This window comes from Periplaneta americana, chromosome 8 (genome assembly GCF_040183065.1).
Source record: "Periplaneta americana isolate PAMFEO1 chromosome 8, P.americana_PAMFEO1_priV1, whole genome shotgun sequence".
Taxonomy (NCBI): Eukaryota; Metazoa; Arthropoda; class Insecta; order Blattodea; family Blattidae; genus Periplaneta; species Periplaneta americana.
Window position 1 is genome coordinate 173,543,772 of NC_091124.1, and position 19,583 is coordinate 173,563,354.

Below are 19,583 nucleotides of genomic sequence, written 5' to 3' on the forward strand. Positions count from 1 at the left end.
GTAAAGACTAGTGGCTGGGCTGTCTTAGCTCTTTTCTCAAATCATTAATTTCTGTTAGGAATTGGACGTCTACGTAATATTATACAACTGTTTAAAATAACTTAAATAAAAGGGCCTCGTTAAGTAATTAACTGTCACGTGATTTCCCCCGTTTCTACGACCCTGCGACAAAACCACTTGGACGGACAGTAGACAGCATGTCTGAGTAATTTTATCTTTTCGGATCGGGCAGAAGTGAAGATTGAATTTACAGTACGTAAGGTACTCTTTTATAGAACAGGTATAGAATTATTTCAACATGAGTTACTAATACGAAGGACGAAACTGGTTATTGAAATTAGATAGGTACATTAGTCTATAGTGCGATAATATGCACAAAAGAACTGAAGCCTGTATCGAAATGAACGGCCACTATTTTCAAAAATGTGTTTAAATATCCATATTATGATTATTTTTCAATTTAATTTCATTCTCTATATCGTACGCTAATGTGCTGTAGACAGTATAATATACACTGCATAATGGAGTACGTCCGAATGAATAGCTCATTGTTAATACTGTACTGTATTTTGATTAAAGAAAAACCTAATGAAAATTATCAAACTCAAAATCGCGATATTTCCTAGTTTACATAAATTGATGAACTATTTTTCTGCCCTCCTATACCTAGTAAAGTGATCTGTTCGTATTTTACGCCAGTATCATCGAACTCCAGTCGTGGAAGGGGGTAGCAAACGGTGTTTCCGGTTCTCAATCGTTAATTCAAAGGTACAGCCAGGTTAATATTAGAAATGTTAGTACAAATAAAATGATGCTCCTTTATAACAAATCTTGGCATTTTAAACATTTCAGGCCATCGTCAATCTCCGTGAATTTGTCGTACACTTCCCGAAACTTGTAGTACTTGTTCAAATCTTTGATACCACAACTCAGTATCTATTTCTAAATAAAATATTTGAAAATTTTCATGTTTTCATGTATATTGTGGTAGTAAACAAATTGTATTACTTGTTATGCAGAATTTACAGTAAAATTGATTAAGAGAAGTTAAGTTTTTAACTACATAAAAAGTATAGCATACCGGTACATAAAATGAATATAGACCTATGGTACTTATAAATTGACACATGTAGGCCTACTTCTGAAGAAAGTCTCTAAAATATTTAGTAAACATTACGCACACAATATCTAGAAACGAAGCAAAATATGAATTCTTGGAAAGTAAGTTAATACATCTCTTGCCAGCAGTTCGCAAATGCTTCTGGAAGGTATTGTAGCTGACTTTTTGAATACATAAAAACACTAATAAGGCATTTTGAAACTCTTGCCATATGGGATAGAAGTGGGCATCTATGTATTATCAACTTAAAATTACATTTTAGGTTTCAGAATTTTCAAGAATTAATTTAATATCTGAAATGAATAAGTTACACATTTTAATACTGCAGTTGTATGTACCTTCTTAATTTACGCTAAACAACTGACATACTGTGTCAACAGCCTTTTTCGCGTAGATGTATGTGTACATAAAACTTTTACCGGTATACAAATTTTCCTAGAAAAACGAGTTGTTTGTATCTGTAGTTGTGTAACTGGCATGTGTACCAGCGATTAATACACAACTTATAGAAGATGGAGCTTCAAGTTTACATTTTAGTTAGGATAAAATTAAACTTTAATATTACGAGCAATTCACAATCACGTGTATAAATTTCAACTGAGGCATTGATGTTTGCCAGTTGTCAATAAGTTGTCCTATGTTGTCTCAAGCGAAGGCTCAGTGTCGTGATGATCCCACGTCACGCCATGTTTGATAACTGTTTGTGGGATTGAAGAACAAGAGGCCAAGTCTTGATAAGGATATTAATATGTTTAAGAAACTGACAAAATTAAAGTAATGCAAATTACATTCTTTTCTAATTTGTAATTATTTGCTTCACTTCGAATACATTTGTTTTATAAGTAAACAATTTCGATAATTTCTAAGAATATTTGCAACAGGCTTCTTAAAGCATTTAAAATATTACAGTATTATATAAAAAGTTATATATATATATATATATATATATATATATATATATATATATGACTGCTACATTGGACAGACTGACACGTAACAAGAAACATATTACAGCCATAACCAAACTACACAACAATTCAACCTACGCAGAACACATTACAAACTCAAATCACAATTACAGCAACATAGACACTAACATAAAAATATTATACATCTAGCCAAAAACCAGAAACTTGACACTCTAGAACAGTATTAAATTTACAAACATACAAGAACACACCCCCAGCATATCCTGAATTTCTCATGGCCGCATGTTTCGGCTACTACTATGCAGTGGTATGCAGACAATAATGTTCACCGGTTGGACTGGCCTGCACAGAGTCCAGATCTCAATCCCATTGAGCACCTTTGGGCCGAATTGGACCGGCGATTGAGGTCTCGGAAGATGGGGTCAACTTCCATTGTCCAACTGATTGTTATGCTGCAAGAGGAATGGCGACGCATTCCAGTGGATATCCTACACAAAGTAGTGGAGAGCATGCCTGACAGGGTGGCTGCTGTTATAGCTACAAGAGGTGGGACCACGAGGTTCTAAAACGGCAAAAACAGTGCCCAATTACTTCTTAATATTGATGAATATTGCCGGCGACAATGGGCATCTCTGCTGGACTCTCTGAATTATAACTAGAGATTTTTTATCTTTGGCATTGCCTGTGTCAATAATAATTATTTCTGTACGATTTATACACACTTTGAGCCACATTGCTTGGATATTCAGGAGATTCTGTCCCCATCTCCCCTTATATTCTGTAGTTTATTTCTTTGAACTTGATCAAAGGCCTTTTCTAACCTATAAAGAGTAGAATATGTCTGTAAATTAAATTATCTTATTTTTTTCGATTAACTATTTCAGTATGAAAACACAATCTGAACAAGAGTGTTCTTTTCTAAAGACGCATTGTTGTTCCAATAATAATACCGTTCATTACGTTGTAACGTCTTGCTTTTATTTTAGCATATAGGCCTACTTCATATGCAGTATTTAAAACGCTAATTCCGCGATAATTTTGACATTCATTTCTATAAAAAAAAGTCGCGACGCTGTTATTTCCGGCGTGACTCCTCCTCTTTGCTTACGCCATTTTTGTTCTTTCGTTGCCGAGCTACCAGACGAGGGATCTATTTGCCACACCGTTAAACATTATCATGTCGTAGCTCCTATGATAATAAATCAAACGCACTGTAATTCAGCAAATAATTGAGCGGCAAATAGCGTCCTCGTGTGCTTTCTGCGAACGCCAATGAAAGAGCCAAAATGGCGGGCGATTATATATTAAGTATTTATCCAGCCTTAGGAAATGCTTAACATCTTCATCAGCGAATCAAAGACGCACACGTTTAAATGTAGCCAACCTGCAACGTGATTGGCTGCCGGAAATTAGAGCGACGGGACTATACTTACTTTTTTCTTAAATACCGGCACTATAAGTCCTTTATTCCATTCTTGAGGTATTTTCTTGTGTACTAACAAAGGTTACATTAAAGATTCAATATAATCTGTAATTCTTCAGGCTCGTAGGCCTACTGGTATTTCAGAAATTCTATCTTTATTTTAAATGTTCATAAAAAGAACTGGCGTAATTATTGTGACCTCATCTCAAAACAGGGTAATCTCGTTTAATAGGGACGTATGGTCCGCACACAAAGGTAAATATGTACGCACGTATTTAAAATTTAGTTGTGTACTCACTTCCACAAATCGGAAGTAAAGTAACTCAACAAGGCAAACTGCAGGAATGAACAACTTAAACATTTTAACGGGAACATTCGTCGCACACGTGCAGACTCTATGAAAAGAACGCGTGTTACAATAGTACTGCTACAAACCGGTTTCTTTCCATTCACTTACGTCCTCTGGTGACACTTATTATTTACAATTCAATACGATTCCAAACCGCAATAGTACATTGCACTGCTCAGAGATGTCGCGAAGTTCACACGGACTCGCTGTGACGCACTGTGGTACGTACGCAAGGTCTCTAGATGACGCTGTCGAACAGCTGTTAGCCGAGGGACCTTGTTACGTGAGGTACTTAGTGCCAGGAGCGTATTTAGGCCATAGTGATTTAGGCCTAAGCAGACTAGCAGCTGCCTAGGGCGACAGATTTGAAGGTGCAGTTTTTAAGCTATTGCTGTTAATTTCTTATACATATACTTTTTAATTTTATTCATAACACTTTAAAAGAGTATATGAACTTAAACGCACAATGAAAAGGATATTAACAACATTTTGGTCAGTGATCTTGAAAAGATTTAATGTTACAAATAAATTGTTGCAAAGTGTAGATATCGGTATTGGGACTGTAATAAACTTGTATGATTCTTTGTGCGAGATCGTGCGTATTTGCTTGTTTTCCGCACAGAACCAATACGCGGTAAGTGTGAAATACCACATTCAGTATTCCCAACGTAACACACATAACAATTTACCTCTTCTTACCGCTTAAACGCGACATTCATTTTACTGCTTTAGGCTTTTAACATATTTTTAGAGACGTTTAACATAGTAATAATTATAAATTGGAAACTTACCACTGCAATTTCACCTAAATTGCAATGTTAATTATTGTTTTTAAATATTTGCAAAAATTAAGTAAAGTCTACTACTCCACGAAACTTATTGCATTCCTGATACAAGTAACATTAAGGAAGCCGTGAAAAAATCAACAAGATTCCAGATGCCGATGTTATTACTGCAATATGTTATATAAATAATATTGTTAAAATATTAAAATGAAAAATAAATCATTACATAACCTTACCGTTTGTTTTAAGTTCGCATTTATAGACTGGGGGAAAAAAAAAGACAGACGTATATCACGGCCTGCTGGAGTTTAGTAAACACAGAAAACATTTTATAGCAACAATGTTGAAGAAAGATATTTTGGTTTTCCGAAGTTGCCGTCATTAAACAGAAACCAACATGGAGATTTCATTGCAAATAATTAGAAATTCGTCTTTCAGGTATGTAATAAACGATCTTCGCACAAAATAATGTACGATACACGAGCGGTATGTTTGTTTTCATGTTCGAGGAAAAGATTGAAAAAGCGAAACGTAGTTGAGCTTTTTTAATTTCCGAGAAACGTCAACATACCGCTCTTGTAACGTATATTACTATTACTTGAATACGTTCGAGAGAATCGTGCTATGTATGAACATAAAAAGAGCAAGACAAAATATATGCACAAAACAGCCACAAAAAGGAAAGATCGAGAAAACTGAAAGTGGACGAAACAGCCGAATTTAATACTGCTTTTGAAGGAAAGGAAGATTTTCGGGTAAATACATTTCTGGCTATTATAGACAGATTGATATTATCTGAATTGGAGAAAAGGGAAAAACCACTGGAAGAGTTTTACAGCAAATTTGAGTTCCTAAGTAATCTGTCTCGACGAGACAATACTGAACTATTAAAATGTGCCAGAAAACAGCAAGAGCATTACAAAGATGACTTGGAAGAATTTTTGTGTGATGAGATTATTCATTTTGTATCATATATTAAGAGTAACGAAATAAAAGTGTCCTCCTTAAGTACATTGTATAGTGTGTTAATTTAAAACCACATTCAAGAACTGTTTCCTAATTTAGAAACTGAATTTCGGATATTCTTGTCAATAACTGCAACAAATAATTGTTCAGTCAAGCGCTCTTTCCCTCTCCTCAAAAGACTCAAGCATTATTTACGATTATCCATGTCGCCAAGATCGAGTCAACATCTTGCCGTCCTCTCCATTAATTCTGACATTACACATAGCAACTGAGTATGAAGATGTGATCGACGAATTTGCAACAAAGAAAGCACGCCGTTTACTACTCAGTGCCTGACTTGACTTTGTTGAGTTCAATATGCATGTCTTTATTACTTACTTACTGACTTACAAATGGCTTTTAAGGAACCCGCAGGTTCATTGCCACCCTTACATAAGCCCGCCATCGGTCCCTGTCCTGTGCAAGATTAATCCAGTCTCCATCATCATATCCCACCTCCCTCAAATCCATTTTAATATTATCCTCCCATCTACGTCTCGGCCTCCCCAAAGGACTTTTTCCATCCGGCCTCTCAACTAACACTCTATATGCATTTCTGGAATCGCCCAGACGTGCTACATGCCCTGCCCATCTCAAACGTCTGGATTTAAGGTTCCTAATTATGTCAGGTGAAGAATACAAAGCGTGCAGTTTTGCGTTGTGTAACTTCATCCCTCTTAGCCCCAAATATTTTCCTGAGAACCTTATTCTCAAACACCCTTAACCTATGTTCCTGTCTCAAAGTGAGAGTCCAAGTTTCACAGCCATACAGAACAACCGATAATATAACTGTTCTATAAATTCTAAATTTCAGCTTTTTTGAGAGCAGAATGGATGACAAAAACTTCTCAACCGAATAATAACACGCATTTCCCATATTTATTCTGCGTTTAATTTCCACCCGAGTGTCATTTATATTTGTTACTGTTGTTTCAAGACACTTGAATTTTTCCACCTCTTCGAAGGATAAATCTCCAATTTTTATATTTCCATTTCGTACAATATTCTGATCACGAGACATAATCATATACCTCGCCTTTTCGGGGTTTACTTCGAAACCTATCGCTTTGCTTGCTTGAAGTAAAATTTCCGTGTTTTCCCTAATCGTTTCTGGATTTTCTCCTAACACATTCACGTCAACCACATAGACAAGTAGCTGATGTAACCCGTTCAATTCCAAACCCTCTCTGTTATCCTGCACTTTCCCAATGGTATATTCTAGAGCGAAGTTAAAAAGTAAAGGTGATAGTGCATCTCCTTGCTTTAGTCTGCAGTGAATTGGAAAAGCATCAGACAGAAGCTGGCCTATACGGATTTTTCTGTAGGTTTCACTAAGACACATTTTAATTAATCGAACTAGTTTCTTGAGAATACCAAATTCAATAAGAATATTATATAACACTTCTCTTTTAACCGAGTCATATGCCTTTTTGAAATCTATGAATAACTGATGTACTGTACCCTTATACTCCCATTTTTCCTCCAATATCTGTCGAATACAAACAAATCTGATCAATAGTCGATCTATTACGCCTAAAACCACACTGATGATCCCCGTTAATTTCATCTATATGGAGTTAACGTCTCAAAAGATAATAATAATAATAATAATAATAATAATAATAATAATAATAATAATAAAAATGAAAATATATGTATTTATTATTATTATTATTATTATTATTATTATTATTATTATTATTATTATTATTATTAAGTTACAACATTGTTAATATTGGTTACTTGGTGGTACATTCATGTCGAAATAAGGGGTGGAAATATTTTTCTCTGCATAGAGGCGCCAAGTAGCTAGATTCGCCCCTGGGCCTAGTGCCCTCCCATTTCATTATTGTCCTTTTCGAAGTTGCGTAGACCTTTGGAGTGCTATGCATAGACATTTCGCTAGCCCGCGCTACGAGCGTGCTAAACTAGCCCCGGCTATCGGCTGATTACTTGTACAGGATTTATATCATATCATATCGCTAACACTGGTTTATAAATGCGAAAAACGTTAGTTCGCTGATCATCCACCGGAAGCCCGCGCTAAAAATATCTATGAATATGGCCCTTCAAGTCTAAAATATCTGTAAGTCGTTTAAAACTTTAGAAGGATTTATTAAAAGAAGGAAACTTTAGTACACAGTTTCCCTACTGCCAATAATAGGCCTACCTTATAAAAAAAGTTTGTCGAACACATATCCTCACGCTTACGAAAAGACACTTTTGAATGTCAATAATTTATTTTGTCTGCACAAGTTTGGAATTTTGGTGGCAGAGGGCAAGGAAAGTAATCGTGTTCTGAAGTTTATCCCTTAAATGTAACCTAATTCATTATATCTCATCAACAATTATTATTATTGTTCAATCAATGTTGAATTCAGAATTTTCCTTCCGGGATGAAGAAAGGGACTTAAACCGACGGTGTAGAATGAACTATGAGTTAAAAAATAATAACGAAGCTATTGACAAATAATCTAATAAAATCAACAGAGAAATTTCGCCAACAGCTTTTCGAGTAATTATTTGCATACAAAGTACAAATTTTCAAAACCATAAAAAATCTGTCAAGGTATGTGTTCCGCGCTGTACATTAGAATTGAACGGAGGCAACAACAGACCCACCTGAAAAATGACTTCTAGAGGTATGGAGGTATTTAGTGGCATTAATAATATTATAATCTCAACTAAATACATAAGCCAATTAAAACTTGGCATTAAATTATAATCTCAATTAAACACTTTTATATCTAAAAACGTCATAGTATCAATATTTTTCAAATTCAACTGTCTCTATGCATAGAAAAAAATAATTTCAATATCAAACAGGGAATTATTTACCATTATAATAAATATGGTGGAAATTTTGTAATAACAAGCTATGTGTTGGTCTGTTGTCCCAGAATACAAAGTAGAGGAAAAGCAAGTCAGGAAGAACCGTAGGGTATGATGCGAATTGAATTCCAAAGGGGGGAGGATTACATTTTTAATTGTCATAAAAAATACTGTCCATTAATAATAATGTTACTAACAATGTTGACCGAATCGTATTCTGTCACGTTCAACTCCTATTAAAAGAAGAAAGTGAAATCGTTGTTACGTGTTGCGTTAATAACTTATAAAGTACGGAAGCTATACATACATTAGGAACCTGAAGGTGATAAATGTCATTGAATGAATGAATGAATGAATGAATGAATGAATGAATGAATGAATGAATGAATAGCCTGGTACTGTCCCGTGTAGGGCAAAGGCCTCCTAAGAAAGGGGTGGCTCGATGTAACTTACTTGGTGAGCCATTCCAAGTAAGACTTGTGGCACTCTGATATATATCACTGACACTAACTTTCCTCTTACAAGCTATTTACACTTTAGATTGTACAATGTTCACTTCACTTAAGTGTTACTCTAGTTCCTTCCACTTTTTCCTGTCTCTTGCTATTCTTGACCACTGTTCTCCGGCTCTCGCTGCGAGTATGTCTGCCCTCTGCGCCTTGGTCGCCCTTGTTTTCTCTTCCCCGTTTATGGGTCCCACGTTGTAGCTGCGTACGCCCATCTGTCTGGATTTAGCCTTGCCACGGTCCTCCCCACTTCCATTTTAGCTTTGTTGCCCTTTTCAAGACGTCCGCGTCGCTGGAGAGATTGCGTAGTTCTTCGTTTGAGATCCTGTCTTGGAGTGAGATACCCAGTATCTTTCTCTGCATTTTCCTTTGACATACTTGAATGGATTGTTTGAGTTTATCTACCAACGACCGCGTCTGGCATCTGTATAAGAGTACTGGGAATATGCATGACTCGAGGACTTCGAATCTAAATTTTCTGTTGATGGATTTTTCGAGTAATATGGACTTCAGGCTCCAGAATGCTTTCCAGCTGCAGATATTCTCCTGTTGATTTCTTTCTTTGTGTTCTGTCGGAATGGATAAATATCATTACCAGGGACAAATTAATACATTTTCAGCAGAGGACAATATATTATCCAGGGGGGGGACGAACCCTGGCGTCTCTCCCGTCAATTCGCACCCTTTCATAGAGTAAATATTTTACTCTAGTCTGTTTTTGCATAACTCCGGGCAATCATGTTTATATTTTATTTATTAGTTAATTAATTAATTAATTACTTCACTTATTATTTCAACAAATTTTACTATTTAAGTAAAAAAATGAACTTTGATATGAAGCTTGTATTCAGTTAACATTTGAACACATGCTACGTTACATTGTAACATAAATATAAACATTTTTTAGTATAATGGGAATAAAGAATTTCAAGTATTATGCTACCAGAAACGTTTAAAATTTACAATATGAATGGTATAATAATTAGTTTAATAATAAAATTTCTAAGATAGAAAAATATATGGCAGTATTTCAGTAGTAGCCTGTAGTTCCGGTAGGAATTAATTTTCTATTGAGAAGTCCACACCTCTCTGTAATTTTATACTGCCCCAAATTTTATTAGGAATTTAGAAGGAATGTTAGATATAAAACTACTTGTCTATCTATGACACATTAAATCAATGACTCTTCAATTGATGTTCACAGAAAACTGCAGGACTTCAATGTGATGAAAGGCAGAACATATGCACAACGCTTCAAACGTCATCTTCACACACGTTTCTGCTTCCATCCGAAAACAATGTGACAACGCTGCAGATATCCGTGCCCAACACCGACAAAGAGGGAGACTACAACGATGGAGTATACGACGGGGATGATGATTATGATGTGTACGAGGACCTTGATAGCTCTCAGGTAGGATGGCCCAGTATAAATTGCACCAGAAGTGGCATCCAGTGCGCAGATCAGTCAACGATCATGGCCTGTTCTGAGAGTACTGGCGAGCCCCTTGTCATGATATCCTGCTCCTCACTCATCCACAGTGACGAGAGTGAGAATGCTGCTGGCCACTGCGACAATGAAACATCGTCCTGCGTCCTGTCAAGCCATGACTCAAGCCTCCCGCTCAAGATGGAACCACTTGATATGAATCACAATATTGTGAAGACCTGTCAGAACTACAGTGGGCTACTCTGTGCCGACAATGAGACTTTGGTTGCTTGCTCTGGCCAGCCTGATATCATAAACTACGCCATAAAGTGTACCGGAACAGGCTCTGGGTTGCATGGCCACTGCTACAAGAATAGCTGCATGCTGGTCATCGTTGATCTAGAAGCACAAGAAAGTGATATCGTGATTACAAATACAACAGCATACACAGACGTTGTCATTCAAAAGGTGGAGGTCTTTGAGGTGTATGACGATCAACATGAAGATCTTCCTTGCGAACCTAACTCTACAGCCGATGAAACTATCTACTTCACTACAACCACAGAAGCTTCTGAAGCTGATGATCTAACAGCTGCCGAAGAGAATTGGTTTAACATTGAAAATTCTCTAGTACCACTTACAGATAATGACACATCTGACAATACTGTTTTAGACAACATATACTCTGTCAACGATACACAAGCTGCAACTTCTGTCTCAGAAGCTCTTTCCATAGGGACCAATTCATCTGTATCCGAAATCACTTCTGCGGATACATCTCTTGCTTCTGAATTGATCTCCAAAGAAGTAATTTCAAATGTTCCTGAAACCACTTGGATAGAAGCGTCTGGGTCTGTTCTTACAGAAGATATTTCAACCACTCAGAAACTAACGTCTATAGAATATTCTACGGCTTTTCCTGAAACCGATAGTACACAAGCTAATTCAACTATTGCTGAAACGACACTTAGGAAAGAGATTACTCTCGGCTCCAAATTTCCATCTACTGAAATCTCATCTTTTACTACTCAAAGAGCCCCTACTGAAGATGTGACGCTCGTCACCAAATCCTTTCTCGCAAATGATACCTCAACAACTGCATTAACAACCTCTATAGAAGATGTGACTCTTGCTTCTAAATCTGTCCCCATAGAAGTTACTTTTAGAACTACATCTACAGTAGATGCAGTTCTTGCTTCAAACTCTAATTACTCAGAAACAACTTCAGTTATATCTGAAGCCACATCTGAGGAAGATGCAATTCTTAGCACAAAATCTTTTCCCACAGAAGAAAGTTCAACTGCCATAACTAGAGATAAAACAATTGTCGCTTCAAAATCTGCCTCCTTAGAAACAACATCTCGAAAAGATACAGTTCTTACTTCAAACTCTGTTTCTGCAATAAATTCAACTAGCGATGAATTCCCATTTAAAGACGACACAATTATTACTTCGAATAATGTCTCTTCCACAGAAGATGTGACGCTTGTTTCTGTTTTCACAGACGCAGCTTTAGCTGTTCCTGAAACTATAACTAAAGGAGATACGATTCTTGCTTCAAAATCTATTCCTACAATGACAACTTCAGAGGTCAGTGAAAACTCTTCTATAGAAAACGTGACTTTTTCTTCAAAAGGTACCTTCACAGAAGTAATTTCAATTACTACTGAAACAACTTCCACAGAAAATATGATTGTCGAGTCCAAGGAAAATACCTCTTCAAATTTAATGACTTCTAAGTCCATTTTCATAGAAAATGTTGTTCCAGTACCTGAAAATGTTCCTGCAGTGACGTCCCATCCAATTTTGACACGTATAGATGTTCACAAAGAAGACGCTACTGGAAGTAACATTGAGCTGCAGAACAATCTGCAGGTTCCTGCCATCGACTCAACATCTGACACTGCGTCATCACCAGACACTCAGCTTGAAATACAAGTAGGTGAGGTATTGCCACCAAAAGGAGCTGAAAACCTTCCAGTGGATGTCCTCCTAACAACAGATTCTGACTGGGGGATACAAAAGTGCTTCAAGCCAGGCATCCAGTGCATTGACAGCCTGACACTCGGCGCTTGCTCGACAGACCTCACACTGAGTTACACTGTGGCATGCAGCACCTTGCTGCCACACATCTCATCCGACCACCATGTCGTGTACTGCAACCATAAACTTGATACGTGTGCTCTAGCAGTAGTGGACGTAACTGCCAAGTGATCACACAGCCAAGAAACAATCCATTGACATCTTACATACGTACATCATTAAGTCATTCTACAGTGAGGAAAGCCATTAAAGTAAAGTTAACCTGGTCGATGTACAATACTCATATACAGAGTGTTTCAAAAAGATTGTAAAAAAAAAACTTCGTGAGGTGATAAGGCAGGGCATTTGGAGCCATTTGAGATACGGAATACATATCCGCTGAAGCCTCCTTTCAGAGCTACTTACGTCATTGTAAAAGTCTAACTCCTGGACGTAGGCAAGTTGCTTGAAATTGAAGGCCATTTTGGTGCATGGTAACTGTGTCCATGTAGAAAACAACAAGCAAGCAATACTGTAGGCGAGAATTAGGTACATTTGGGTTATTGTAGTAGGCAATAGCGCTTTCCGTGCGTCAACAGTAGGTTGTCTCTTGACCTGAGTTGTATGTTTACGTGCTCGTTCCTCTTCAGGTCAATAGGAATAGACCTGTGCATTTCAATACATACGATCGACCGAGAGTCATGATCATGGATGGGCAACTCGTGCTCACGAAGTGCTAAAAAATCTTGAAAGAAAGAAAGACAGACGGAGCCAGCCGCAGCAGTTACAAGTTGTTTGTACAGGGACATCATTTTATTTTTACTTCAATTTTTATTGCACCTGAGTTTTTGAATATACGTCACTCCCACCCCTTCTACTAATGAAGTTCAACCGTCTTCCACACAGATCCAAGACCGCCTTTCGGTCATAGTAAACAGTACGTTCCAAAAATATGTTCGCATTTTCCAGTGACGAAAGAGCTTTCAATATTGAATCATTTTCGTACAGATACTGTCGTCCATTTACCTACGTCGTATTCCGGTTTCCCCACCAGCTTTTATTCGCCAGCGTGTGGCTGGGCTGTCTTAGCTCTTTTGTGAGAACATTAATTTCTATTAGGAATTGGACGTCTACGTAATATTATACAAGTGTTTAAATTAACGTAAATAAAAGGGCCTCGTTAAGCAACTGTCACGTGATTTCCTCCCTTTTTACGACCCTACGACATAACCAGTTGGATGGACAGTAGATAGTATGTCTGAATAATTTTATCTTTTCGGATGGGGCAGAAGTGAAGATTGAATTTACAGTACGTAAGGTACTCTTTATAGAGTAGGTACGGTACAGAGTTATTTCAACATAAGTTAATATTTGCGAAGGACGAAACTGGTAATTCGGATTAGGTACAATATCCACATTAGAACTGAAGCCTGTATCGAAATGAACGGCCACCATTTTCAAAAATGTGTTTAAATATCCATATTTTAGTCTATTTACTTTTCAATTTAACTTCATTGTACTACATTGTACGCTAATGTACTGTAGACAGTATAATATACACTACATAATGAGTACCTCCACGTTGACAGCTCAGTTCGTGAGTAAAAACACTCATTGTTAATACTGTACTGTATTTTGATTAAACAAAAACCTAATGAAAATGATCAAACTCAAAAGCGCAATATTTCCTAGCTTACGTAAATGGATGAACTACTTTTCTTCCCTCCTATACTTAGTAAAGTGATTTGTTTGTATATTACGCCAGTATCATCGAACTCCAGTCGTGGATCCAAAGGTATAGCCAGGTTAATATTAAAAATGTTAGTAAAAATAAAATGATGTCCCTGTAGTTTCGCTGGGAAAGCACTTCTCTGCTACTGTGCACTCTGGCGGTTCATGAGGTAGTCATGATATCTACTCCATGATTTGTTCAGAATGGTGCATGGTACAATAATTATAGTAATTTTAGACAGACTGCACCTAAACACACATAACAAAATTATATTATTTCTGAGCTCTGTAAATTAGTTTAGTACTGGAAACACAAACTGAATGCAAGCTTTTCAAGATACAACAGACATAGCTGCAACACTTATTTATTATTACACTATTTGTTAATATTTTTTATTGTATGTCTTATTTCATAGAAAGAGAGAATTTACAAGTCTTTATACCGGGTATATACTAGAGTTGGGCAACACGATTCTTTTTCAGAAGTCGATTCCAACGATTCAATCACACATTACGAATCGATTCTAACGATTCGTTCACGGTTCTTCTCAGTCTGCGATTCCAACTATTCTTTTGAATCGTCAACGAGTTCACGATTCTTCCCAGTCTGCGATTCCAACTATTCTTTTGAATCGTCGCAAGACACTTTCCTTTGCAAACCACGCGTAGAACAAAAACGTTCTACATCTCTCTCATAGATGGCATAAGAGGCGAGACATTGGATTGTCTCTTTCTCATTGGCTGGAACCATTCAGTATGAACTCCATTAGTCTACAAAATTACCCAAGATAATGTTTCTAAATTATAATTTATCAACTGAACCTTATTATGAAGTACATTTTTTTTGCATTACATCTCTATTTAACTTTGCAAATTTCAGGTTTGTGTTCATTATTTTCCATACTTAACAAATGCAGTACATATTTTGATTTCACTCTCGCTCGGGAGCATTCGGCACGGTTCGGAAATGTCCGTTGACAGGTTACATCAAACAACGAATAGATTCGTTCATACCACGAATCGATTCTTACGATTCTTTATTATTAGTCGTTCGAATGAACGATTCGTTCACGAATCGACCCAACTCTAGTATATACCCATTTGCAGTGTGAATAAATACATACATTAAAGCGTATTCCTCTGTTCTCAGAAAGGTAATAGTCTGTATTCGCGAACAGTCACAAATTCAAGGAACTAATGTCACGGGAAATGAAATAAACTTCTGCGCTTTTACTCTTCTTCCTTGTATTAAACTCTGCCTCAAGCACATATATGTGGAAACAAAGAGAATATTTGGAAATTCTGACTTAGCAGCATTACAAACAGTTGGATTCCTGATTTCGCTGGAATCTGAGCGGCGTGCCGTTCTGTAGATTTAGCAATTCAAGATATAAACTTTAAGGATCTTCTATCAGCTGTAAACCAAAAAGATTTCAGAAAAATCTCGATTCCTTGTCAATTGTCACTGTTTCTCCAAACTTACCAGTGAATTCTATTGTACGTCTTGAAGTAGGGTCTTATATTTTCATAAGAAGATTTTCTTATCACTCTTCAAGATAGTTTATAGTCAAGGAAAGTGAAGTTGTCTACGTTCGACATGATACTGCCACATTTCAAAAATTTATTTATAAATGCTGTTAGCTAGTCGATCATAATGTCGTACAATTGTGTAACTCGCACGCACAACGACATTTGATATCAGTTTCACCTTGTTGATATCCTATTTTTACCTTTAGCTGTTCTAAAGGAGATCCAGACAGAAATTCTTTACTAAAACCTTCACTATGTTTATTTGTAACATAAAATATCATGCGTAAGAACGTGTAATAGAACATAATACTAGCTTTACCTCGCTTCTTAATAAAAATATTTCTCTTTCTATTCATTACTAAAAGGAAATGATCTGATCGGTTTATATTCTTTTTCACTTAAAATGAGCCGCCACTTACTCCAGACGCGAGCGAACTTGTGCCTAGTAAGAACAGCATACAGACACTACAGCTCATACAGAGTCCGTTCTACCTGCACTGAGGTGGGTTGACAGTTTGAGAGCACGACTTGCTCACCCATGGTCATGATATACACGTGCGGTCGGTCGGCCGCTCCGTACTGTATGCACAGGTTGGCTGCCGCGTGTCCAGACTCCGCAGAAAGCAAAATACCAGATGAAGCATCTTAGGGTTTTATATTTTCATAAGAAGATTTTCTTATCACTCTTCAAGATAGTTTATAGTCAAGGAAAGTGAAGTTGTCTACGTTCGACATGATACTGCCACATTTCAAAAATTTATTTATAAATGCTGTTAGCTAGTCGATCATAATGTCGTGCAATTGTGTAACTCGCACGCACAACGACATTTGGTATCAATTTCACCTTGTTGATATCCTATTTTTACCTTTAGCTGTTCTAAAGGAGATCCAGACAGTATTTCTTTACTAAAACCTTCACTATGTTTATTTGTAACATAAAATATCATGCGTAAGAAAGTGTAATAGAACATAATACTAGCTTTACCTCGCTTCTTAATAAAAATATTTCTCTTTCTATTCATTACTAAAGGGAAATGATCTGATCGGTTTATATTCTTTTTCACTTAAAACGAGCCGCCACTTACTCCAGACGCGAGCGAACTTGTGTCTAGTAAGAACAGCATACAGACACTACAGCTCATACAGAGTCCGTTCTACCTGCACTGAGGTGGGTTGACAGTTTGAGAGCACGAGTTGCTCACCCATGGTCATGATATACACGTGCGGTCGGTCGGCCGCTCCGTACTGTATGCACAGGTTGGCTGCCGCGTGTCCAGACTCCGCAGAAAGCAAAATACCAGATGAAGCATCACGGCCGACCGTCGTAAGGGTATCATAGACTGAAAATTCTCTTCGATAGATGTGTTTACAGTTTGCGCTATGGAAAATATTAAACAGCCTGATGCCCTATCACCTGATTAGTGAACCTGGAAGGTGTACAGGCTACCAAATTGAATAAACAACTACAACAAAATATTTAAATAATAAATTAATAAATGCATAAAGTAAAATAAAGTTTTAGCAAACTATGTTGTCTACAAGAATATAAATATAAAGTATAAGCAGCATTAAAAGATAAAACAAATATCTTCGTATTTATCCCCTAGTTGAACCGAATAGTTATAATACAGCATTTTGTAACAGTTGTATTCGTAATGTCATAGGACAAAAGTAACTACATTAAGGATGAAATTCTAGATTAAAATGAACAAAAATGAGTAATTTTAAAACCAAATGGCGATTTTTCCATTGATTCTTTTAATTTTGGGATAACTTCAGCACGATTTTTGTTTGCTCCGTCCCTGACATTTCGTGATATGGATGTTGATTATGTAATAATGGAGTCTGCATCCACCTTACCATAAGTAGCTCCAGCGTCAATCATTGTCAGAGATAAAGCATCTCTTAATATACACTAAGCCTATTGTAAAAATTTTAAGCAAAGTGAACATGTAGATTTGGTTTATTTTTATTAAATACTGTGACTGAAATATATTATGCCTTCTTTTGAAGAAATTTGAGACCCATCACAAAATCTCTGATCCTTTTATGCAATCACATATTTATTAAGCTACATTAAACATTTTCATTACTGATGTAGGCTAATGAGTTTGACAAGAAGGATGCTGAATAACATTGTTGATAATGTAAATCATTATTTCAATTAAATTGTTATTTAAAAATTATATTTCATTATTTAAATATTTAAATACTTCCTGCTTTTCGTGCTATCTAAAATACAAACAAATGGTAACCTTCTTAGATAGGCTGTTCTGGCTATCAGGCATTAAAAGGTGACGTAATTGTGTGCAACAACCTTGAACGCTCGTGACCAACCGAGCAAACGTATCAACCGATCGGTTATAAATTCTCGACAGCATGCGCATCATTTCCCGGCTCCTTCTTCACAGCCGAAGACTGATCGGCTAGCTCAGATCGGCCGTTTCCGTGAGAATGTATACCAAATACTCTATAACAATAATACTGGAAAGCTTGCCGGTTTAGCATTGCAAACGGCGGCGAAAAGTGACTGTGCTGCTATCTAGCGGCTTGGATTATTTATACACTCCTTGCGGCGTGCTAGGTTACGTGAGGAAAAACGGAGAGGTGTTCATTTGATGTCAATAAAAAAATGCAAATCAATAGTTTGATTTAGAGTCACAAGGTTCACAACATTTTAAATTAATAAGAAATTACTGGCACAGTCGCTGGTTTAGGGATGAAGCCTGTATCTTGTATTTTATCTTTTACATCGAACAGATGTGATTTTACAATCTCAGCAGACCTGTATCTTTTGATAGAAAATAACTTATTGTTTTAAAAATTTGCACATTCCTCGAATAATGAAAATCATTGCTTGGTTTGCAAATGGCACTTCTGAAATTTTTACGTCAGTTGAAGTTTGTTGATTAGCCTGTCTACACATAATTCAACGAATCCCTCAAAGTGTCTGTTTTAGGATTATAAGTTATATTTTCCTTCAAAGATATTTTATCTTCAACAATAATAGTTACAACCTTTTCATTCAATGGTACAATATCGGATTTTATTTTTAATAATTAATTGTAGAATTGTGCGATTTATACCGAGCCTATACCAAATTCATGATGTCAATTTTTTAGAAATCTGTTGGTAAACATAATTTTCTTCTTAGAAATCTTTCGTCTTGAGGTGAACATTAATGGAATGTTGAGGCAAAAATTTATCGTAACTGGAATATCGTTTCCCCATTTCCTTCTTTTTAAGCACACTTGTGACTAATGAATTCATCATCTTGAACAATTTTAATTAAATCGGCATTTGGACTTGCTGTGTTTAGAGCTGTCATTTCCGCTTGAGCCAGTTTTTATCTTTTAGGATTTCTTGAATCGTAAAAAAATGATCTTAATTTAGTGAAATATTAATAATGCCTCTAAAATATAGGACTAGGCAAATTATTTGTCCAAATAACTATCTGAGTCATTTATTATGAAAAAACACGAGTCTACTTTCTTCACAAAATCAACAATTGACATTTTTATGTTACGCATCCCAAGACACACTATTCGGATTAAAAAAGTAAATACTTTCAATTTTTAATACGGATAAACTAGGCTATAAAGAATAGTAATATGCGTTACAAGAGCGGTATGTTGACGTTTTCATGTTCGAGGAAAAGATTGAAAAAGCGAAACGTAGTTGAGCTTTTTTAATTTCCGAGAACATGAAAACAAACATACCGCTCGTGTATCGTACATTATTTTGTGCGAAGATCGTTTATTACATACCTGAAAGACGAATTTCTAATTATTTGCAATGAAATCTCCATCTTGGTTTCTGTTTAATGACGGCAACTTCGGAAAACCAAAATATCTTCCTTCAACATTGTTGCTATAAAATATTTTCTGTGTTTACTATACTCCAGCAGGCCGTGATATACGTC

The 19,583-nt window shown here is 36.4% G+C and overlaps 1 protein-coding gene across 1 annotated transcript in view; it reads left to right on the forward strand.

The window, feature by feature from the left end:
- The window catches only part of LOC138705245 (serine-rich adhesin for platelets-like), a 35,533-nt gene extending 17,877 nt beyond the window's left edge, over window positions 1–17,656 (forward strand). Inside the window, exon 5 of the mRNA XM_069834065.1 lies at window positions 10,154–17,656. Coding sequence (XP_069690166.1) covers window positions 10,154–12,592 — 2,439 coding nt within the window. The 3' untranslated portion in view covers window positions 12,593–17,656. The remainder of the gene's footprint in view (window positions 1–10,153) is intronic.
- Window positions 17,657–19,583: the final 1,927 nt, after the last annotated feature.